This window comes from Penicillium cinerascens (genome assembly GCF_028974065.1).
Source record: "Penicillium cinerascens strain IBT 15544 chromosome Unknown contig_5_segment0_segment0, whole genome shotgun sequence".
Taxonomy (NCBI): Eukaryota; Fungi; Ascomycota; class Eurotiomycetes; order Eurotiales; family Aspergillaceae; genus Penicillium; species Penicillium cinerascens.
In genome coordinates, this window is record NW_026695294.1 from 369322 (window position 1) to 391872 (window position 22551).

Sequence of the window (22551 nt, forward strand, 5' to 3'; positions counted from 1 at the left end):
ACTTTCGGACACCGTCCGTCCAGTCCGGTCCCATTTTGTCTCCCGGGACTCAATCGTGAACCATGCATTGTTCCCTCTATTTTTATTTGCCTCTTTGCCGCTGGTCGGATGTCCTCCGTATGTACAGCATACAGGGCTGATCGACACTGTGCATCACGACCACGCGAGGGAGTGATTGGCTTGATATTATACGGGCCCAAGGAATACTGATGTCGACCCCGGCCAGTCAGATTCAGGGTCATCTCAGCAATCCACCACCGCGAGCTCACCGGGAACGGGGTGGTTCTTACACGTTGCATTCTCTACGCGCATGGGCCAAGTCTCCGCATGTTTTGGCGGGGCTCTACGCTTTGACTGTTTGAAAAGGCTGAAGTCCACTCTGCGGTGCTACACTACTGTATGTATTGACCCGTGTTCACCGCCCCTCCTTGCCCTCTGGGTTGCCATCATCCCACTTCCTCGACAATATGACGCAGTGTGTTGCCCTCAGGCTCGCTCCCACCACCAGAATGGCTGCCTGGGAAACCCGGCCGCGGAGGCCCCCGTAGATCCGACGCGCGGACGGAGATCGGTGGCGCCGTTTTTCCTGTTTCAACGTTTGGGATCCTGACCAGCCCCCCCCCCCCCTGTCCGCATCCTGGGAGATGCGAGCCATGAGATTCACGCAGTGGCTTGATCGTCTTCCAGGGAGGCTGGAAGCGAGGCAGTCAAAAAGTATACGATGCGTCACGTCCATCTGGGCATGACCCAGGTGATGCGTAGAGGATGCGGGCGCTTCGAAACCGACTCTAGATGGTCGGCACGGACCTCGGCGTGGTTGGTTGGCAAAGCCTCTCTCACCCTGGGCTTGACGCCCCTCCCAACGGTCCCATCAACGTGGCGGAGGCTCCCGGAGATATAACCCCGGGGATAGGGTGACACGGAGGGTATTCCGATCTCAGCGTCGCACGACGTGTCGCACCACGCACGGGTGGTGTACATCGTACCGAGTACGAGGCAGATCCAAATTCAGATCCGGACGACCTGATGACCCAAAAAGCAAAAAGCAAAAAGCAAAAAGCAAAAGTCAGAAGTCAGAAGTCGGGAGTCAGGAGTCGTGTCTGGTGCATTGCTGGCCGGTCTGGCACTGCAGAGCATTGACTCGATGTCCAGCGGTGCAGGACGGAGTACATACAGGACACATCATGGCCAATGGAGCGGCACACACTCCCCAGCCCAGAAATGTTACGGTGGGATGATCTACGAATTGCAGAGAACATACACTTTACCAACCCCTCATGAGGCAATAATTCTAGTCGCTAGGAAAATGTCAATGCCGGTAAGCTTCATGACCGGGGGATGATTCGTCCAAGCCCAAGTCGATCACCCAGGATCTACCATTAGCGTAGTGTGCGAACACGAGAGTACCAACCGCAAAGACCTAGTGTCTGAAACACGATCGCGCATGTTTGCTAGCCTATCGGCAAGTGGGCGAGCCGTGGGCGCGTGGATGGTGGGTGGGGGGGGGGACAAACCTCGGTATGGGATGATCCGATTGTCACTTCTACTGTATACGGGTGCCTCGCCCGAAGGTACATCGACTACGCAGGGATTTAATATCGAGACCTCGATTTACAACGCTGACCGGAGTTAGTGGACCTCCGGCGATGAAATCAGGGTGTACTCCGTAGAAGCATTCATATGTCAGCATTTAGTAATGCCGACCACCTCAGCAACAAGGGACGAACAAGGTGCCTCATTAGGCAAGACATTAATTTAAAAAGGCGCCAAAAATCCGGCACCCCCTGTCAGCTCGAAAAATATACCTCGGCAGCTCCGATTACTACCTAAAAGGGCGCCCAGAACCCCGGGTAGCAAGCTAGGTAGCATCAGCCGAATATAGTACGGAGCATACTGTACCAAAAGGATATACGACAAGCGAAACAAGGGATGCAGATCCACCGACTAACCACAAGATCGCGGACCCGGTCCCGCAATCGCCTCCCCAATGCAGCTGCACCCTCAAACAGAGTTAAGTCCGCGTCGGGTCCCACGGCCGATCCCACACGGGGTTTATACCCAGAACGGCATGGTACGCGTCGCTAAGATCCTGGGCGCATGCGATCGACCCTCCCGGCTGTGACGAACAGGTCGTGTTTCACCACTGACACAGACCATTCGAGGTCTGAGGCAGTTCCCGTGAGATATGTGATCATCCGTCGATCGCCGTGCTACGCTGTCAGGGGTGAAGCTGGTCCTCCGTGTGCCGATGCTCTAGGTGAGAGATGAGCGCCGGATTTTGAGGATTTTGAGGATTTGGCTGCTTTCTGTTCAACTCCTAACTTTCGAGTTTATGCTTTCTTTCTTTTTTTTTTTTCATTTCATCTCGTACTCGGGATCGGGATTTGACTTTTCTCAAGTGAAACTTTTGACTTTACTCGAACTTGGGAAACTTGACGTCGATGTGCTTGGGCGCTGTACGGAGCGGACTCGGCACTCGACCACTCTATTACCACTTTATCCCATACCGCCCTAGCCACGGTGCCCGATTTATGCGTCCATACTATTCCGCTATGCTATGCGGCAGTGGCTCAGATTGAAATCATACCGGGGGTACTGCCCGAATGGAGCTATGGCCAGCGGTTGTCTTGGGACGATCCAGCGATCCACCAGGGCGATCCCGCCCGAACAGGAAGGAGGATAGCCGCAGATTGACAGGTTCGCGTCCGCGTCAGTAGACACGTCAGGATATGTTTTTAGATTGAGGATTTTCCACGTGAGACTAGGTACGGAGTAGAGTGCAGCTCCATACCCATGCACGGTACTCCGAAGCTATGGAATGAGACAGTTGTTCTACGGGTGCCCGAACAGGATCAGGATCCGGGGCTAGCGATCTTTCTTAGTCCCGCATTCCCGATCCTCATTTAGCCCCCTTATTCCCGTTTCCCCTGCTCGCCTTCCCAACGGGCGGAACCGAGTCGTAGATCCAAGGGGGGTGGGGAGGGGGGGGGGGGGAGGGAGAAGGGTGGGAAAACATCCCTTTTCGTCAGCAGCACGCGGGTGCGGTGTGAGGCTGCTGCATCATGCAAGTGCCATGTGTTCGTCGATTCTGACCGCGTGGAAAAAGAAATGTGTGAATCAGATGCGGTAGGCCCCACAGCGTGAAGAGAAGCGAAAAAAGGGGGTATCGCGTGGCTCCTGGGGCGCCCCGGATGATCCCCGATCGATCACCGTTTCCGGGCGAATGGCTAAAAGCGGCAACGGCGTACGAGAAAAAAGTCTAGGCTCGTGTCACTTTGGGGGATCCGAGGTCGTGGGAGTCGGGAGAGTTTCTGTGGTACTGGGGACGGAGGATTCGGTTGGTACGGCCCAGACTTTACCCCGTCCCCGTCCCCGTCTCCCGAATGAGGAATGTCTCGTCGACAGAGTTCCAAGACAAGGTTGGGGTGGAAATGAAAATCCCCATAATAAATTGCGATCCATTCCACCGAGCCGCAAGGCCTGCCAATCCCGGTCCGCGGAAATACCAGCGTCGATCACTCAAATGCCGAGTGGATTAATACTGTAATGGTGGGTATACGTACATATATGCCTTCCAGAAGCTGATCAGGATCGCCGTGGATCGGATCCGGACTAGATCATGGAATGATCATCGAGCGAACAGAACGGTCCTTTGAGATTCGGGTGCATATTGCCCCGAAATAACGATTCAGGACATCTTCCCCCGGTGGGAAGAGGAGAGTCTCCCCAACCCCCAACCCACACACCTCAAACCCCCAACGCCCGACCCTCTTCCAACGGCCACGCACGGAGCAGGCGATCTCAAACCAGGGCCAAACAGCCAAGTCAAACAGCAACACAGCCAAGTCAAACGGCGAATCAGCCAAACAGCTACGGAGTCCGTGGAGCCTCGCTTCCACGAGGCCGGGACGGGGCTCCACCGAGGCAACGGCCCAATGGTCGATCGTGCCCTGTGCAGAAATCGTGCACGGCCCGTTGCCTTTCGCGTTCCAGAACGCCGATCATCGTCGGTCAGCTTCCCAAGGTGGACGGCGGTTTGATCTTCAGGAGACCCTACGATCTGCGAGATGTACAGGAAGCACCTTCTCGATTCGTATGGATCATCACGCGGGCCTCATACTTTAAATATTACTCCGTGGATTGATTTTTAGATTACACATAATCTACCCTACCGTAGATACATCGTTGAGCGGAAAGTTAGAATCTTCCATACAAGGTTTGTGTAAGCGAGGGAAGCCCGAGCGCTTGGAGCCGCCACCCCCGTCATGACGGATATACTTTTACACGTTATGCACGATTCCCGGGCCCAACGGACTTGAGTACTAATCGGGCCAAGCGGCGGGTGGCAGTTATGACCTTCCCTTTTGATCGGCTGATGCCACGCGACTCGGCAGATCCGGGGGTCTTTTGTTCATCCGCCCCCGGGCGTGGCCGGGTGTGTCTGGCTCCCCCGCCTGGAGACCCTGAGACCGTCGGCGAGGATGGTCTGATGCAGCGACCGGATCCCGTCGCGAAGGACTCGTATTCCACACCCGTGACGAAAAGGGATCGACGCCCGATCATGTTGGTGCGATCAGCCGTTTACGGGGCTAGTATGTGACAGGTAAGCAGGATCTGCACTAGCAGCCCTCAGCGTAGCCGAGCTGCTATCCCTGGGTTTTGACCACGACGGGGACTTTCCGGCCTCCTTGTTCGGGGATAGTGCCCGATCTGCACGATCCCATTGGGTCCATGCGGCTCGATGGATCCGCCGCTCGCGTGGACATCGTCATCTCTCCACAGGGTTAATCTCCGAAAATAAAAAAGGGTAGAGGAAAAAAAAATTAATTAATTTAAGCTTTGGAACGGACTGTCTCAACTTTGCCTGCGCGTATAGGCGAACGAGGTAATTTACTTTACCAGCCCTGACTCCACCGGCATTGCCCGCGATGATCGGCCACGCGAGACTATAAACCCTCGTGTGTCCCCGTAACCCGGGGCTCTTCCCATTCCTACCCTTCCCTCCTATACCAATCATGGATCTGTCCAATCTCTTGCAGGGCTCTGCCCCGGCCCCCAAGCCATATACCGACACCTATACCAAGCGCTCTGCGCCTCTCTCCCCGCCCGTCGAAGAGCTCAAGTGCTCGCTGCCTTCCATCTCGACTCTGCTCGAGGGTGCCGACGGCCACGCAGCTAGTGAGTACTTCTCTACGCAACTACGTCCTCGGTATACACAAAACATGTACTAACGAACTCCATAGAGCGTCAACGCATGAGCCCTCAGCGTGAACACAAAGTCCAATACGACGTGCGCATGCCCCCAACACCACCGCTGCGCCCCGGCTCCGGCTCCGGTCACCACACATCACCGAGCGAGTCTCTAAAAGACCACCGGTCCTCCATCTCCTCCACCAACTCCCACATGGGCCCCTACGCATCGCCCGCACCGAGCGTATCCTCCTACACCTCCCACACATCACCCGTGGAGGCACCCGCACCCCAAACCATCATGTACTACCGCCCACAAACGGCCACCATCTTCGCCCCGTCCGCCGTACCGGCACCTATGCCCCAGCAAGCCCCATCACCATCCCTCATCTCCCCCGTCACACCCGCCTGGCAACACCACCACTACTTCCCCCCTTCCAGCACAACCCCCTACCAACAAAACCACGACCGCTACATCTGCCGCACCTGCCACAAGGCTTTCTCCCGCCCTTCCTCGCTGCGCATCCACTCCCACTCCCACACGGGCGAGAAGCCCTTCCGCTGCACGCACGCCGGCTGCGGAAAGGCCTTCTCGGTGCGCAGCAACATGAAGCGCCACGAGCGAGGCTGTCACTCCGGTCGTCCTGTGCCCGCCACCGCCTTGGTGGTTTAAAAACAAAAAGCGGGGGGTGCTGCTCTTTTTATCTTGTTATTATTACCCGGTTGGGAATGGTGTTTCTTTTTTTTTTTTCTTTTTTGGCTTGCTCGCCGTGATACCCTGGATTGGATCGGTTTTGTTTTGGGATTGATATACTAGATGGGTGGGCTTTCCCTACAAACAACTCATAAATTAACGAGGCAATGTATTATTTTCCATGATGAATTATTTCTACTGTAAATCATGTAAGAAAAGAGTACCGGGTGAGATACGGAGTGGGCTGATGTAGTCGTTGGAATGTAGAGGAGGTCATACGGCCTTGAAGGCTGATAGCTCCTTGGCGGTTCTAGCCCGCTGCAGCATTCACATGTCGACAGCTGAGGACTTCACTTGTTGAGATTCACATGTCAAAAGGCGCGTCTCTCCTTCCTACTGCTCGAAAAGTGTTGGGAATATCTGTATCCTTGGAGATACGTGTGCATACACGGGGTCGAGCAAAGATGGGCAACGATCTACAGCCTTTGCTCCGTTGTAGTGACTACGCGGGATGAACCTGGCAAATGCAAGACCTAATTTCCACTCTAGTATTAATATTCCAATCGCAAATAACCTGCGTGTACTCATGACCGACAAAAGAAAATCTATCTAACTCTAGGAAAACGCGTGTATCTCGTAAATCGCCCAAATGCCAGACCCAAACCCCGAAATATTCCATGTCTCATATCCCATATCCTCATAAATGTCCATCCAAATTCGTCCAAATGAAGTACCATATTATAGACCACCAACCCACAACCCTACCCAAACCTCACCTACTCATCCAAGACCCCCCTCGCCAACGCCGCCAGACTAGTCTCATATCTCGCCGGATTATGATCACTTAGCATGCCACTGGCAAACCTCAACTCCCCAAACCAAGCATCCACATCTCGAATAAACCGCATCTGCACCCTCGTAGCAGGCCATCCAAGTCGTGGATAACTATCCGTCACAAACTCGGGCGCCGTAAACGCCTCCCGCTGCAGCACACGCATAGTCTCGACCACGAACACCTCACCCGGCGGCATCAGTTTCGGCGCACGCATCTCATCACGGAGTAGCCGGAGTGTTTTCCACGCCCATGCGTCTTCGCCCACGCCATCTCCGGCGTTAATTACCAGCGGCGGCTGGTTGACGTAGAATTTGTGGATGATGGACTGGCGGAGGCGGTCGTGGAGTCGGGAGCGGATGTGTGATTTGGCGCCGGAGATATCGGCTTTGAATGATAGCGAGGCTGTGTGCATGTCGTGTAGGATGCCGAGAGACAGGCTGGGGACGACGTCTTGGCCGTTTACGACCGTTGTGATTAGGCCGCGGGTTGCGAGGCGGAGGAATGGGGACATGACGGCTGGTGGGCCGTAGGCGTAGACGTGGATTGGGCGGCCGGTGGGTAGGTCGTAGCATTGGGATTGGGGTGGTGTTGCGTTGAGACTTGTGTCTCTGTCCACGGCCAATAGGCGTGGACGGGCTGTTGGGTTGTAAGATGCCGTCACGAAAGATGTGCCATGGAGGTCATTGTTCGGTTCGGCGATCATGGTTGCGAGGAGAGCTGCTACGCCACCGCCTAGGGAGTGGCCGCATAGCACGACGCCGTAGTCCTGGAATTCTTCCAGGGCTGCGCGGAGAGTGATCATGACTCGGCCGCCGCCTCCTCCTAGGAGGCGCTTGGCGGAGGCGTGCATACCTTTGTGAACCTTCCAGTTCTTGCCTTGCCATTCTAGATCGTCGTAGTCGCAGGTCATGTCTGTGAGAATGTCTTCGAAGCCCCATGTTCCTCGAAGAGTTAGGACCACGGCCTTGGATTCGTGGTCGATTGATAGGTAATGCACGAGTGGGAACCCGCTTTCGGTTTCACCTGCGGCATTGGAGCCTCCAGCTGGGTCGACAAAAGAGGACAAAAGGATTGTCGAGGATGGAAGGCCCGCGTGATCGGAGAATGCGTGGTGCTCATGACTGTCCGAGGTGATGGGAGGAATAGTCTTCGTTCCTCTGGGTATACCCATGACTTTGAGGGCACTGGCGCCATAAGACGCAGAAGAGAAACGACAGAATCGGCGAACGTTTTGAACAAAATGTCTCTCGGGGAAGATTCCAGGCACAAGGCCATCCCGATTGAGAGCTTGGATAGTCGCCGCGTCTTCATACGTGCTCTTGCGCGGTCGATGTGCCAGTAGAAGCGACGTCTCAGAGCCAGCGGTGGCGACGGAATACATGCTTGGAGTATATGATTGAGATCTTCCATGCAATGCCGATGAACTGGGCCGATGATCATTCGCGGAGATAGTACCGTCTGCCTCGGACCTTGACACAGACAAAGAGCTGCTGCTGCGAACATGAGTTCGAGCGGCTGCTGGCGACCCGGGACGCATGTCACCATTGCGGCGAGAGAAGGTATCAGTGTGGGTGAGGAGAGACTCGTGACTCCTTTCGCGTACTGCGAAATGCCCTGGCCTGGAGCTCTTTCGGTCGGGGACATTGCGAGGAATGAGTTTGACATGCGAGCGTGGGGACTGGGGAGATGTTGGGTAGGGCGATCTCCGTAGTCCCCGATTGGGAGCCGGGGTAGTTGGCCGATAGTCGGGTGTTTGGCTCGGCCTTCTCTTGGGGTCTGGCTTGTTGGAAACTTCTCGCGCAGTGGCGTCTTTCACCGAGGCCGTTCCTTTCGTGGGCTTGACAGGCTGACGTGCGCTATTAGTTGCTGATAATGCCGGGGCTCTGATAGTAGGTTTCTTCAATAGAGGGCGCTTGGTGTCGTCAGTCTTCTCGGAGCCACCTGGTTTCACTCGCTGGGTGAACTTTGTGAACGAGTTCCTTCCAGACGGTGGCTTTTGGGCACTGTCATCTTCAGGCTCCGGACTGGCAACGCCAGTACCCTTGATCGTGACACCGCTTGCAGGACCAGACAGTGAGCGTTCCCCATTGCCGTGGTCTCTCGCTTTTTGCGGAGACTGTGGAGCTCGAGGCAAATGTCGTTGGAAGTGATCCGCCTCAACTGGACTTGAACCAACCGGGACGTCATGAGGCCGTAGCTGGGTGCTTTGTGATTTATTGAAGGCTGTGCGGAATACCACTGTATGTCTTGGTAACCGTCGATACTCTGGGGCGCCAGCACTGGCATTTGCATATTCATGATCATGATGGTGTCGCTCTTCGATCATCGTAGTTCCAGGAGGAGCAGCAATTTCAGCCATATCATCATCAAAGATGTCCACCGTGATGGTGCGAGCTGTCAATAATTCCGATTTGATGGAAGCGTGACAACCTTGTGGCAGTTGGCTCATGATGTAGGCGCGAACATCTTCGTCCGACACTTGTTGTTGTTCATCCAAAGGAAATGACAGGCGAGATCCACTAAAGGTCTGAGCAATGCTAGATCGCCGCTGCACGGCATCAAAGGCTTCTTCCTTTCCAGGCATGACGAATGAAGCGCTTTCGGGATCTGCCGCTGCATCGACTCCTCCACCTGGAAACTGGATTTGATGCGTTCCGACAACATCTGCCCTGACACCGCTGTCCAAGATAACGGTATCCCAAACTATTTCATCTCCACCGTTCTCTCGAAGACTTCGTTCGGTATTCTTTTTGCCCCAGCGCTGCAGAAGTGCAAACCCCACAGAACCAAGTAGCAGATCTCCCACACCGATTTTCTCGTTGCTGGCGCCAGTATCCCCGGACCTGAACTCTCGACGGATAAGAGTAATAATGGCAGCAATAGCCCTCGATGATTCCGTAGATCCCAGGATGGCATCAAGAGTTGATAGAAGAGCCTGTGAGAAATTGGCAACCGATGCCAGCGTCGTAGATGAGAAGTGGAAAGTGGCCGCTGCGAAGAAAGATGCCGAGGTCACTGTTGTATGTAGAGTCGCCAACTGCATAGATGGTCAGTATCGAATTTACTTTCAGTGAAGCGCACGGGAAAGACCTACACTGCGCTCAAGAAGTGATTCAGCCTCCATCCTGCCATGCTCATCCCCACTGCGGATCGCGACATCCCTCCCCGCTCGAGTCAAGATCCCCTCGATGACCGCTCGGCCCAACTCGAACCCCGTCAGCGTGGTCGCGCGTGCTCCATCTAGGGCTACCCCGCCAACGAAAGTGCCCACGCGCAGAGACAGCGAGGTCGATTGAGTCAGCAGGGATACCAGGGACGCTACCGGACGCGGGAGGAGGGTTGTGCCTGAAGTCGCGGGAACATGGCTGCCATCGCCGATCTGCTTTTCTTCGGCTGTCATTTTAGATATAGGATTGACAAACATAGTGAGCCATGGAGAATAGATCTATGAACAAGGGAAAACACAAAGTCATGGTCAACTGGATAAATTTCCATAGATCGAGTGACCCGAGTCACGCTTATCGTGACTTTGCATGTGATTCCCAACATCGCGTTCCAGGCCTCGTTGGGATGACGTCGATGGTACTTTGTTTACTTCCAGTTTATACATACACCGTCCCTGTGCTTTCTACTTCCGAGGCTCTTTCACATCATTGCCTTCATGTCTCCTGCATGCTGCACCTTGCGGATCATCTCGCGGTTGCAGTCGCTCACAGTCCGGATCCCCGATAGACCCATGCTCTGCCAGAAATCCGCCAGCAGGCCCTTCAGAATCTGTCGTGCGCCGTCGCGTCCATTGATACCGAGACCGTAGATGATCGGCCGACCAACCAGAACGGCCTTGGCCCCTAGACACAGTGCCTTGATGATATCCACGCCCGTCCGAATGCCCGAGTCAAACAAGACCGTCATCTTATCGCCGACTGCGTCGACTATTTCCGGGAGAACGTCCAGGGAGCCGATGGCTCCATCGACCTGGCGGCCTGTCGGTCAATTAGTAAATATCCATGGAATGCCGCAAGAGCACAGGCCAATGAACATACCTCCGTGGTTAGAAACCGCAATACCATCGCAACCGCACGCCAGCGCCATCTTGGCGTCTTCCACATGCTGGATACCCTTCAAGACAATCGGGCCATCCCAGTGTTTCCGAACAAAAGCAACGTCCTCCCAGGTGTGTGGGTCACTCGCGAAAATCTCTCCCAGCCAGGCCCGCGACGCACCCATGATATCATCCTCAATCTTAGATCCAGACTCTTTCTCGAACTTGGCACGGAAGACCGGGTCACTAAAACCGACCTCACACCCAATTCCCTTAATGAAAGGGACGTAGGCATTATCCAGATCGGCCGGTCGCCACGCTAGAGCCCAGGTGTCTAGCGTAATAACAAGAACTGAGAATCCATTGGCCTTGGCCCGGTTCAACAGCGACAGCGTGATATTGTTGTCATGCGGCCAGTAAAGCTGATACCATCTCTTGCCATCTCCACTAGCGGTAGCCACATCTTCAATGGAACAGGTGCTGGCCGTGCTCATGGTGTAGGGTACTCCCTCTTCGGCGCAGACTGCTGCCAGGCCGGTTTCCCTATCCTCGTGAAAAATGCCCTGCACACCAATCGGTGCCATGATCACCGGGTTGTCATATTTCTGACCGAACAGCTCGACCGAAACATCTTGACCGTTCATCTAGAGCATGTAAGCTGGTGTTCACGAAAGCCACGTCGTTTAGGACAAACGAACGCTTCGCATCATGCGCGGGATTCTATGAAACACAGTTAAAAATTGCCGCAAACCCAAGACCACGATTCAAAAGACTTACATCTTCCATTGACGAAAAGCAAGCCGATTGGCATCCATCGTCGCTTTCTCGCCCGCGCCGCCGGCTACATAGTTAAAGGCCCGGGTCCCCAACGCCCGCTTAGCCTGCTCCTCCAGCAGCCGGGGGTCGGTAGTGACGGTGGGCGTGATGCCCATAAGGGCACCCTTGCCATAGATTTCGGTCTGGTAGCTGCCATAGTTTTCCGACATGGTTGATTGAGTAGTGAGAAGAGGAAGAGCCCGGATGTGGTGGAGTCGCTGTTGGACCTCGGTCGCGCGGTGGGCCGAGCTCCAAAGCTTCGCCTCTCTTTCGCTCCATGGCCAATGAACCACCCTTTCCTGCCAGGTTTATACCGAAGTGGATAATCCTTCTTGGATGTTCCATGACAACATTTTTACATCAAAGTGTACCCACTGCCTCCCCACCGCCACCCCGCTTACCATATCCACCGAAGTGGAGGCGCGGTAGGCCAGGGTTCGGCTCGGGAGAATCATTGAACATCTTCGTCACACTTGAGGCTCCTGCGTGGAATATCCAAGACTGCAGATGGTACCGAGAAACAGCGGTCAACAGATACCATGCCTAGTGATTATCTTTCCAATGCTAGCTCGGCTGATCTCAGGAAATGATCCATTGCAGCGGCCAAAGAGGAAACAGCACCGAGCCGGCACGCACTACACAAACTATACGAGAAACTATCCAGGCAATCCATGGACCACTATTGTATTAGACGAACTTTGGAAGAAGCAATTATAGATCAATATTAGACACTAGAGGTGTTGCCCTGCAGAAAGGACCAATTCTGCAACGATAAGGATGATCCCCTCCGATCTCCTCCTTGGCAACCTTATCCCTCGCTGCAGATTTTTCTCCTCTTCAATTATCAGATCAAGTAAACTCTATACTCTCTGTCCAGGGGCACTCCTCCTAAAACATACCCCAATATTTGGTCGCAGCGATTCCATTGGGATGGGGGAGCACGAAGCTAAGGAAGACGTGGGTCCGACTCGGGCCATTGAGCCCGTGTTTGAGACCAGCTCGGCGCCGACGGCCGAAGAGGAGAAGCAGGAGCGCATGCTGATTTGGAAAATCGACGTACACATTCTGCCTTTCGTGGTCTTGTTGTATTTGTTCAGTTTTCTGGATCGAGGTACGTGACCTAACTCACTCAATTGGTACACAGGGCTAATGTCCGCAGTAAACATTGGCAATGCTCGCCTATACGGCCTCGAAGAGGACCTGGGCCTGGTCGGTGACCAGTACCAAATCGCGGTATCGATTCTCTTCGTTACATATTGTGTATGTCCAGCTCTAACGCAGGATCCGAAATTCGACTGATGGCGTCATCCAGTTCTTCGAGGTGCCCTCGAACTTGGTCATCAAGAAACTCAGACCGTCGCGATACATTGCAGCTATCTCAGTAATATGGGGCATCATTGCAACCCTCACGGGTATCACCCAGAGCTACGGCGGCCTCATTGCATGCCGAATCTTGCTCGGGGTTGTAGAAGCAGGACTCTTTCCGGGGTTCATGACCTACCTCACTCTCTTCTACAGCAAACGCGAGATTGCCCTGCGAACAGGATACCTATTCAGCAGCGCCGCGATTGCAGGGGCCTTCGGTGGACTCCTCGCCTACGCAATCGGCTTCATGGACGGAATCAGCGGGCTGCGGGGCTGGCGCTGGATCATGATTCTCGAAGGAATCCCGACCGTCGTCGTCGGCATAGCCACCTGGTTCTTTCTCGCCGATGACCCAAACACAGCCTACTACCTAAACAAGGAAGAACGGGCGCTCGTCACGCGTCGTCGCGCTCGCTACGTGGGCCAGACGGAGTCGGCTCAGAAGTTCCACTGGGCGGATGTGAAAGAAGGGGCGTTGGATTGGAAGATCTATGCCTTTTGCATCGGGCAGTTCGGTGTCGATACTATGCTGTACGGGTACAGCACCTTTCTTCCGACGATCATCGAGGGAATGGGGAATTGGTCAACGCCGCAGGTTCAGGCTCTCACGATTCCATGCTATGCACTGGGTGCAATCGTATACCTGACCGTAGCCTGGCTGAGTGATCGGACCCAGCACCGCGCATTCTTTGTCTGCGTTTTCAGCGCCATTTCGGTCATCGGGTATGGCATCTTGATTGCAGATGTCCCATCGGGGGTTCATTATTTCGGTGCTCTCCTCGTTGCACTGGGTTTGTATGTTACCGTCGGGCTACCGCTAGCCTGGCTCCCGACCAATCTACCCCGATATGGCAAGCGAACATTTGCCACGGGGTTGCAGCTTACCATTGGCAATGTCAGCGGTGTCATGTCTCCGTTTTTATATACAAACTCCGAGGCACCGCGGTATGTTAGAGGTAACGCAGTTACTCTGGGTTTGGTCGGCTTTGCTGGTGCTCTGTACGGTGTGATGTGGCTTGCTCTTCGTATGATCAACAAGCGACGAGCGAGGGGTCTTGAAGATGAGAAAATCGCGTCCCTTTCGGAGGAAGAGATCCAAGAAATGGGTGACCGGAATCCGAGGTTTGTCTACAGCACTTGAACGGGCTGTGTTTGTGATTTTCATTTCGCTTTATACCCTTCGTTGAGCGAAGGGAGTTTCGATATACATATCATGAATCCCGTGTTTTACATTGTTTTTTCATGATAACCAAAGTTAGACTGAATGAGATACAAAATCATTTTAGCAAATCAAACAGAACAAATTTTGGGACTATTCGGTCCTCTAATGAATCCAAAAAATTCGAAATTTAGAAGAAAATTAGCAATAAGCCATGTGTTGTTCGTGTAGAGCTCTGCACATGCCACGTGACCCGTATCCCGGCGAACCACTGTTTACCAAAAGTTTCACTTTCACCTCCGCTGGTTGACAGATTCGCGCTCTGCCCCATTCGAGGTCCACGGGTGGATCCCTTTAAAATTCACTTGCTTTCTGAACTCCCTCCATTATCCAACTCACATTCATAGCGGCATCTATCCACTATCCACCATGGAGTACCACGCCGTACCTCCAGAGGAGCGCGCAAGAGACGAGAACGGCAACCTTCTGCCTTGGGGCTACATTTACAAAGAGTAAGCAGCCACCTCATCTGAAATTACACTGCACAATGGCACTGACACCCGACTAGTGAATCTCGCAATCCCCGCCGACCACCAGAAGAGTCAGGACCCTTTGGCAAGAGGAGGAACGCCCGATACGAAGCCCGATCCCGAACACGCACCGGCACGCCCGCAAAGCGAGAGAATCCCAATGTCGCCGAGTTTGGTCGATTATTCTCCATGCAGCAGGAAGAAGAAAAAGTCTCCGGTCTGCCCAAGTCCTCCTCATCCTCCAGCCTCGAAAACTCGCGCAAACAGACCGAAAAGGTCGCGACCGAGTGCATCCTGTACGGATACAAGAGCAAGGACATCGAGTGGAAGGTGATCGACAAGTACGAGCGCATCTCGCAGGGCATGATCTGCGAAGACTACGCTCGCAGCGATCCCAACTCCCTCATCCAGTCCGCACAGATGCTCAGCGGCGGCGACGTCGTCATCCGCGCCAACCTCTCTGCCGACGCAAACCGCAAGTCTAAGCGCTACGATGGCGGCTTCCACTGGATCAAGGTTACTTTCGACTCGACCCAGGCTGCCGACCGCGCGTGCTTCTACTCGCCGCAGGAGATCGACGGATGTCTTGTCTTCTGTGAATTATACCACGGCCATGGACCCGCAGAAGATGCCTCTATTCCCGCAGACTCGGCGGCAGCCAACCGGATACGCAGCCGTGCACCGCGCACACTCACCTCTACACACTCGACCGCGTTCCTGTCCAGCATGCCCAGCAGCGACCAGGACCGATTCACGCTGCCGCGGTCCTTCGCCATGAACAACTTATCCGGCGCCGCGGACGTCAACGAGACAGAAGAAGAGCAATCGATCGACGCATCGACTACAACCGCCACCTCCGGTACAGCAACTGCCGTCGCGACAGGAGCTTCGACAGGCTTCGACCGCTCGTCATCGCTGCACCAGCGCAGCCTCGCAACCGAACCCAAGCCAGAATCCGAGTTCATGACGCATATTCCCACCGTCCGCCGCGCGAAACTCCGTCCCCTGACCGAGGCCCTCCCTCCACAGCCGACCGTCACCGAGCGCGTACTCCGCTCGATCCCGATTCTGAGCTGGTTTACGGGCGATATTGTTGGTGATGGACCTCAATTGCGCGAGGATGGGTCCTTTGATTACGACAAGTCCAATGCTTACTGGAAGTTCTGGTACGCGGTGGACAAGGTTCTCGGAACGGATATCTGCGGACTGAAAGAAGATGCTTGAAATGCCCTTGGAGAATCTGAAAAACAGTTTGCATTGGCAAGTGGTTTGAGATGCAGGACTACTGCACCGAGCCTCTCTGCATACCCAGTTAGCTGCGACAACCGGCAGGTACCGTGGAGCAGAGGTGCACTGCGAGAGCAGGCGCAATACGGGTGGCCCAGGCGATGGGACCCAAGCATTACTCGGCGTATTGGGGAAATTTTGCGTTGTATGATAATCCTTTCGGGGCATTTGATGTAGACATTATGAACCGTCCAATCCGGACTCTTTACACACGGCAGTCTTCCGTAAGAATTGCGAATCGCAACATTTATAAGAAAAGGCATTACAAGGTGCAGATGAACTGCGGTCCAAAAATCCACGCCCGCAGAACCCTTTACAAGCTCTGCCTTCAAATCCTCATACCGGGCAAACACCAGGTTGGGGGCCCATAACAAAGAAACAAGAGAATTAACTGGATGAACACATTTCATTGACCATAGACTGAATTTTGCTTTGTGTCGGTGACGTCTATTTACTCAACCTTGCTCTCAAAGTTCTCGCCCTCAACCAGGTCGGGGATATCATCCTCCTCATCATCCTTCTTCTCACCGCCCTGCGCCTTCTGCATGTTCTGGTAGCTCTCGGCGAGCTTGCGGAGCGAGGCCAGGGAGTCGGGGCCGAGCTGGTTCAGGATACCGGGGACGAGCTCGGTGAGCTCCTTCTCCTCGCCGTTGCCGTACAGGGCGAAGGTGTTGGAGGGGACGGAGGCGTGAACTGAATACGTTAGCATTGTGGGTTCTTAGAGGGCTCAATCGGGGAGCTTACCGCGGGGAGCGGCGAAGTGGATGACGTTGCCGTCCTCCTTGAACATGTTGACCTCCTCGATGCCTTGGATGGGCTGGACGTTCATCTTCTTGAGGGTGGCCTGGAGCTTCTTGTCGTCGGCGCCGGAGTTGCGCTGGACCTTCTTGACCTTGCGGCGGGGAGTGCCCTTGCCTCTGTGGAGAATAGGGTTAGTTGAATTTGTTCGGAGGGGTAGAAAATGGGTGTAGGTCGGATTCGTGGTCGAGTGGAATTGCGTTATTGCCGGTCTCGAATTATCGGACATGCGTCCTAGTATCATGGGGCACTGCATGTCCATCGCACAATGTCGAGACCGGAATGCGAATGTGGGGATGCCCATCGCACGAATCTTCCCGTCGGTTGGTAGGCGGGGGTTCGGGTTGGCGGGTTCAAGCTCAAGAATAGAAGGATACGTACCCTGTGAGGAAAACAAGAGTTAGCAATAGATTTCATAGAAGCCCAAAGATACAGCTCTTCAGCGATGCAGGAGCCCAGGACGCAGGTCTGACATGAGCTGATGTCTTCACTCACGACGCCACCGGCTCAAGACCAGCCCGCAACACCTCTCCAGACCCTAGCAATTGACACCAAAGACCAGAAAAAAGAGACACATACCAATGCGCACGCTCTGCTGCATCTTAGCCAACTTAGCGTGATCCATTATGACGGTGATTCGGTCGTCCTGATCTCCCAACGTTAGCCGATAAGTCCCGAGGGAAAGCCGAAAAACGAAATCGCAAGTCGCAGGTCGAAAAAAGCGAATGCGTTCGTCGAGATCGGGTTCAAAATGGGATTCGTACCGAGAAAGTGATGGGTGGTGGGGGATATGGGAAGGTCGGAGGGAGGAGGGAAGGTGGTGATGCGCATCCCGTGAGTTTTGTGTGGGGAGTTACAAATGCGGATTTTCGCTAATGCGCCGCGGCGATGGCCGCGGTCTATTTTCTCACTACGTTCCTATTGTGATTCTCCTAGATGTTTACATTTACATGGCATCCAGAGATGAGCCCTGAAGATCGCATGGTCGTGGTTGATGCTGGACGTGGTTTCGATTGTGGGCGACGAGGGAGACAGCTCGGCTAAACCCTAATCTGGTTGAGTGGTGAACCCGCACGGGGAATAGCTTCACCCTGCTTCCATACTTCCATTCAATTCCATCATTCTTGGAGATTTGATTCTAACTAAACAACAACCTGGTTATTCTCTTTCTCCCACAATCGGAAATACTTCTTCAAACCATGTTTCTCCCGGAACCCAAGTAACCGCTGAATCTTGGCATTCGACAACAGCGCCTCGATTTCGCGCCTCTCCCGCGTAATCGGCATTTTGGGACACTGTTGACGCAGAAACTCTTCCGTCTTACTACCATTCGTGATCGTATCATTGGTTGCATTGAGTACTTGGAACCCTGACCCAGACGTCTGCATTGGCTTGATAGGGCGTTAAATACTTGTCCGCCCCCGAAAAGAGAATCCAAGCACCAATGAAAGAGCAAATTATGATAGAAATGTCCTAGAGAATTCGATAAATTGTACGGCTATTCAGGCTGATGCTACCAACAAGATTAAATCAACAGAAATGACTCAAAAATCAATTGTCGGGCTCAGCTCAGCTCAGCAATCCGAGCCTCAGTCCACTCCCAAAGCTTGCGGGCGACATTTCCATCTTGCACGAAGTTTGTGCCACTACCGTGGAATCCAACGGGGGTATAGTAAGCACCGTTGACCAAATGGTCTCGCTGGGTGCCAGCTGCCCACAGGGTATTGAGAGAGCCGCTGCGCACGTTGCGGAAGAAAAAGGACGCTGCGACAGTTAAACTGTAGTTCATGAAGGAGCCAGCTGCCTTGGCGTGATGGTAGAGATCACTGTTAACTGCGCCCGGGTGCACGGAGACCGAAAGGATCTCCGGATTCCGGCGTGCCAGCTCCGCCGCGAAGAAAATGTTGGCTGCCTTGGACGCACCGTAGCGCTTCCAGGTGCTGTCGGCCAGCAGAGAAGGAGTAGATGTCATTCCCTCGAAGCTAGCCGGGCACATTGCGTGGGCTGCCGATGCCACGGTCACGACGCGGACGTCGGGAATCGCCCCGCTGGAGCGGATCTGCGCGACGGTTTTCTGCAATGTGGGCAGGAGGAGCTTGGTGAGCAGAAAGTGGCCCACATGATTAGTGCCCAGCTGGACCTCGAAGCCTTCTTCGGTCTTGTCGGGCGGATTGCCCATGGTTCCTGCATTGAGGATCAAAAGGTCGAGGCGGTCACTGTCTGACTGGAAGGTATCCGCTGCGGCACGGATGGACTTGAAGGAGGCTAGGTCCAGCGCGATGTAGCGAATGTCAACCGGAAAAGAAAGCTGGGACTGAACGGAGGCGATGGCATCGCGCGCCTTGCTTTCGGTGCGTGCAGCCAAGTAAATACGTGCCGGGTGGTGCTTGGCCAGCTGGAAGACGGTCTCTTTGCCGAGGCCGGTATTACCTGTGAGAATGGGCGTGAGCGAGCCATTCATCATGCAGGTACGATCAACTTACCTCCGGTGACCAGGATAACCTTGCCCTCGAGGCTGGCGATGTCGCGCTCGGGTTTAAAGGAGGAGCCCAGGAGACCGAACGTGGCCTCGTTCAGCGTGGGACCGAAGCTTGACAGCCCTTCTAGAGGGTGTCGCAAGCTGTATCCAACGAATCCACTGGCAGCAACCACGTCATGAGAATCCATTTTTGCAGTATAGCTTCACGTCGGATCAGCCCACGGTTGGGTGGAATGGAAGCCCATCGCTGAATGGAGGCCCATCGCGGGGAGCCGAGGAGGTTGAGTTCCACTAGCGGCCGAACATGTGGATTTCTCCTTTGAATGCGACGTTGAAGGTCAGAGCCCTCATCATAAGGCACCAAACATTGGCCGGCAGGTCAGTAGGGGCCCTACTGAGACCTCAGTGGGGTGCGTAGGTCAGTGCTCAGTACAGTAGGGCCCTACTGGCCTGTAACAACATCTCTCTGCCCCGATGGCTGCTGATTGGTCAGCCGAGCCTATGAAGCTATTCGGAAATGTGCCGCACTCAGCGCCTATATGCAGCTTGCTCAATGCAATTCGAGTAGATGCAATTCCCTTAGAAAACAGTTCTCAGAGAAAGGGTATGAATATTCCCCTGAGAACGACCAGAAAACAGTATTAGAATATACCTTCAATTTATATGTCCGTCCTCTTTCATCTGATCTACCCCTTTATTTCTCAACATGCGATATATATGCTCAATCATGCTTTGGTGGAATCAAAGGCTCTCCATTTTGGGGATTGAAGTCGATGCTTGTTCTCCATCGTGACCATCTTGAAGCAAGCTAGAGCAACATGAAACAATAGCTCAGAAGGTACTCAAAGCCGTAAACAATGGCAAATAGGACCACCTCGAAGTATCAGAAAGATCAGATGAGACTTGGATTTCAGATCACGATAAATGTAATTGCCAGTCTGCGCCCCTCACCCCCTATGTTCCCTTTGCGGCAATTGCGAAGTACATTGCCCCCCCCCCCCCCCTGCATGGGCATCGCGACTATTGTAAACATATCATCACCCGGGGAACCTTCAGACCTTCCACCGTGAACTGAACTTCGATTTTCGTTTTGATTCTGTTTTCTGTACCTTGCATCTACCTTCATCTGCACCCGGACCAAAAATTCCAGATCGATTTCCATCATGCGCTTCCTGTGTCTGCACGGTGCCGGCACCAACGGCGAGGTACGTACCCTCTCAGTACAGCGACGAAATCCAATGCTAATCTCCAACCCAGATCTTCGAGATCCAGACCGGCGGTATACGCCAACAGCTCGAGAAAAAGGGCCACACCTTCAAATTCGTAAACGGCAAGATGGACGCCGCCGTGGAGTCAGGTACACACCCCCGGCACCTCAATCACCACAAACACTAAAGAGACAAAACAGAACTCGAAGGCGTCGTCGACGGCCCCTTTTACAACCACTACCCACGCGACCCCACTTTACCAAGCGCTCACCTGGTCGAAGCATTCGAGCACATCCGAAACTTAATCATCACCAAAGGACCCTTCGACGCCGTGATGGGCTTCTCGCAAGGCGGCGCTCTAGCCGCAGCTCTAATCGCACACCATAGCAAGACGCACCCGAGCGAGCCACCCCTCTTCCGTGCGGCCGTATTTATCTGCAGCGGGGCACCGTGGGAGAGTGCGGGACTAGCATATATTTCGCCGCAGCCTGATACGTATTCGATTGCCATTCCCACGGCGCATATCGTCGGCAAAACGGATCCACTGTATCCGGAGAGTATGAAGTTGTATGGACTTTGTGAGCCGAGTAAGGCGGCTTTCTATGACCATGGCTCTAAGCATATGGTGCCGTTTGATAAGGAGAATACGGAGCAGATGACTCGGGTTATTGAACAGACTGTTGCTAAGGCTATTCGGGGGTAGAGACCATGGGATGCGAATTCAGTGACACGGGAAGCATAACGGGTGTTGGTTGATAATCATGTCAGTTGTGCTGGTCGCCAAGCATTAGTATAGCGTTTTCCTATCATGCATAATTACATGAGGTTTGAAACCAACGCTTTCAGGCTAGCGCTGCTTATCTTGTGATAACTCCGTTCGATCCTGGTACTTGGTCCATGTAATTGCAGCCAGCAGCACCACAACCCCGAGGATCAATGTGTATCCCCACCGAGAAAATGCAACGCTACCCATGGTATCTCTTTCATCCATTCATAAAGCAGCCCCGTCGGCCTCCATGGGGAGCGTCTTCGTCAAGAACTTCTCCAGATCATCAATCTCGACGGGATCAGCCGAGTGGCCAAGGTCACTGCATCAAGTTAGTATATCGCAACATAATCGATATGATCGAACATACGGATAAGTGTTGAATTCAACATTCTCAACGCCAAGATCCTTCAGCATCTTAGCCGACCCCTGGCCAAACGCATGAGGCACAACCTGATCCTCATCACCGTGACCCAAGAAGAACGGAGTATCCTTGTTAGGCCAGTTCTCGGGCGTGTAGTTCTTGATACGGTCGCTAAGAAGCATGTAGCACGACAGACCAAACACACCACCCAGCTTCTCCTTGTTCGTGACGCCCGTGAACACGGACATCGCACCACCCTGCGAGAACCCGCCGAGCACGATGCGGGAGGACTTGATACCCTTGTCCATCTGCTCCTTGATGAGGGTGTTGAAGTAGTCGCGCGACTTTAGGATTCCGGCCTCGTCTTGTGTGCGGATTGCTTCTTCGAAGTCCAGCTGCGGCCCCGTTAGAGTCGGTTTTTGGTCCGGGTGGGGGTTTATAAGGGGGATCTCACGTCGCCGCCGAGTTTGGTGATATCATACCAGCCGGGCATACTCATGCCGAAGTTCTGTTTGCTTTAGTTTGTGTCGTTTCGGGTTCGGAGTCGGTTGTACCTACCACTGTGATCGGGATCATGGGGGCGTTGGGGAAGATGAAGGTCACTTCCTCGAACTTGCCGCGGCGGCGCCAGTTCTGGGCGAGGGCCATCCTGATAGGAGGTTAGATTCGATGGACATGGCATTGGGGGAAGTCGATTCGTACCATCCGGCGCCACTAGATTGAGGAATTGTCAGTGAGATACATCCTTGCTGGCGGGGATGACGAACCTGTCTCCGAGACCGTGGGCCATGATCACGGTCGCGGTGTGCTTTTTGAGTGCGGGGACAACATAGGGGGCGCGGACAGACATCTTGGATATAGATCGAATCAATGCAATTCTGATGAAGAGCTGAAGAAGAGACGGGGCGGGAAAAGATAAGCCGTGCTTGTTGACTCCGCTATTCTGCCGCCGAGGTTATCGGCGATTTCACCGCCTTGGAAGAGATTAATAGAAGTCAACGAAGCAGTCATTATTGAG

The 22551-nt window shown here is 54.0% G+C and overlaps 9 protein-coding genes across 9 annotated transcripts; 4 read left to right on the forward strand and 5 right to left on the reverse strand.

Moving 5' to 3' along the window:
* Nucleotides 1-5015: 5015 nt before the first annotated feature.
* Nucleotides 5016-5863, forward strand: N7498_004616 (C2H2-type zinc finger protein; the record flags this gene model as incomplete). Its single annotated transcript, XM_058451678.1, has 2 exons — nt 5016-5178; nt 5244-5863. 2 exons carry the CDS (start codon nt 5016-5018, stop codon nt 5861-5863), a joined length of 783 nt encoding a protein of 260 aa, XP_058308216.1.
* A 797-nt stretch (nt 5864-6660) lies between these two features.
* Nucleotides 6661-10119, reverse strand: N7498_004617 (lipase family protein; the record flags this gene model as incomplete). Its single annotated transcript, XM_058451679.1, has 2 exons — nt 6661-9756; nt 9814-10119. 2 exons carry the CDS (start codon nt 10117-10119, stop codon nt 6661-6663), a joined length of 3402 nt encoding a protein of 1133 aa, XP_058308217.1.
* A 245-nt stretch (nt 10120-10364) lies between these two features.
* Nucleotides 10365-11747, reverse strand: N7498_004618 (lactate 2-monooxygenase; the record flags this gene model as incomplete). Its single annotated transcript, XM_058451680.1, has 4 exons — nt 10365-10702; nt 10763-11405; nt 11460-11481; nt 11539-11747. The coding sequence occupies 4 exons, from the start codon at nt 11745-11747 to the stop codon at nt 10365-10367; spliced, it is 1212 nt and encodes a 403-aa protein (XP_058308218.1).
* Nucleotides 11748-12507: 760 nt separating this feature from the next.
* Nucleotides 12508-14083, forward strand: N7498_004619 (putative MFS transporter; the record flags this gene model as incomplete). The annotated part of the gene is made up of 3 exons (XM_058451681.1): nt 12508-12688; nt 12737-12837; nt 12890-14083. 3 exons carry the CDS (start codon nt 12508-12510, stop codon nt 14081-14083), a joined length of 1476 nt encoding a protein of 491 aa, XP_058308219.1.
* Nucleotides 14084-14530: 447 nt separating this feature from the next.
* Nucleotides 14531-15855, forward strand: N7498_004620 (uncharacterized protein; the record flags this gene model as incomplete). Its single annotated transcript, XM_058451682.1, has 2 exons — nt 14531-14613; nt 14670-15855. 2 exons carry the CDS (start codon nt 14531-14533, stop codon nt 15853-15855), a joined length of 1269 nt encoding a protein of 422 aa, XP_058308220.1.
* A 514-nt stretch (nt 15856-16369) lies between these two features.
* Nucleotides 16370-17341, reverse strand: N7498_004621 (nascent polypeptide-associated complex subunit family protein; the record flags this gene model as incomplete). Its single annotated transcript, XM_058451683.1, has 4 exons — nt 16370-16611; nt 16663-16835; nt 17212-17254; nt 17296-17341. The coding sequence occupies 4 exons, from the start codon at nt 17339-17341 to the stop codon at nt 16370-16372; spliced, it is 504 nt and encodes a 167-aa protein (XP_058308221.1).
* Nucleotides 17342-18280: 939 nt separating this feature from the next.
* On the reverse strand, nt 18281-19383 carry N7498_004622 (putative short-chain dehydrogenase/reductase family protein; the record flags this gene model as incomplete). The annotated part of the gene is made up of 2 exons (XM_058451684.1): nt 18281-19146; nt 19200-19383. 2 exons carry the CDS (start codon nt 19381-19383, stop codon nt 18281-18283), a joined length of 1050 nt encoding a protein of 349 aa, XP_058308222.1.
* Nucleotides 19384-20358: 975 nt separating this feature from the next.
* On the forward strand, nt 20359-21106 carry N7498_004623 (uncharacterized protein; the record flags this gene model as incomplete). The annotated part of the gene is made up of 3 exons (XM_058451685.1): nt 20359-20400; nt 20453-20552; nt 20604-21106. 3 exons carry the CDS (start codon nt 20359-20361, stop codon nt 21104-21106), a joined length of 645 nt encoding a protein of 214 aa, XP_058308223.1.
* Nucleotides 21107-21387: 281 nt separating this feature from the next.
* N7498_004624 (palmitoyl-(protein) hydrolase) lies at nt 21388-22397 on the reverse strand. Its single transcript, XM_058451686.1, has 6 exons — nt 22301-22397; nt 22236-22247; nt 22092-22182; nt 21988-22041; nt 21540-21928; nt 21388-21491 (listed from the first exon to the last, which is right to left on the reverse strand). Exons 1-6 carry the CDS (start codon nt 22381-22383, stop codon nt 21395-21397), a joined length of 726 nt encoding a protein of 241 aa, XP_058308224.1. The 5' UTR covers nt 22384-22397; the 3' UTR covers nt 21388-21394.
* Between the last annotated feature and the right edge of the window lie 154 nt (nt 22398-22551).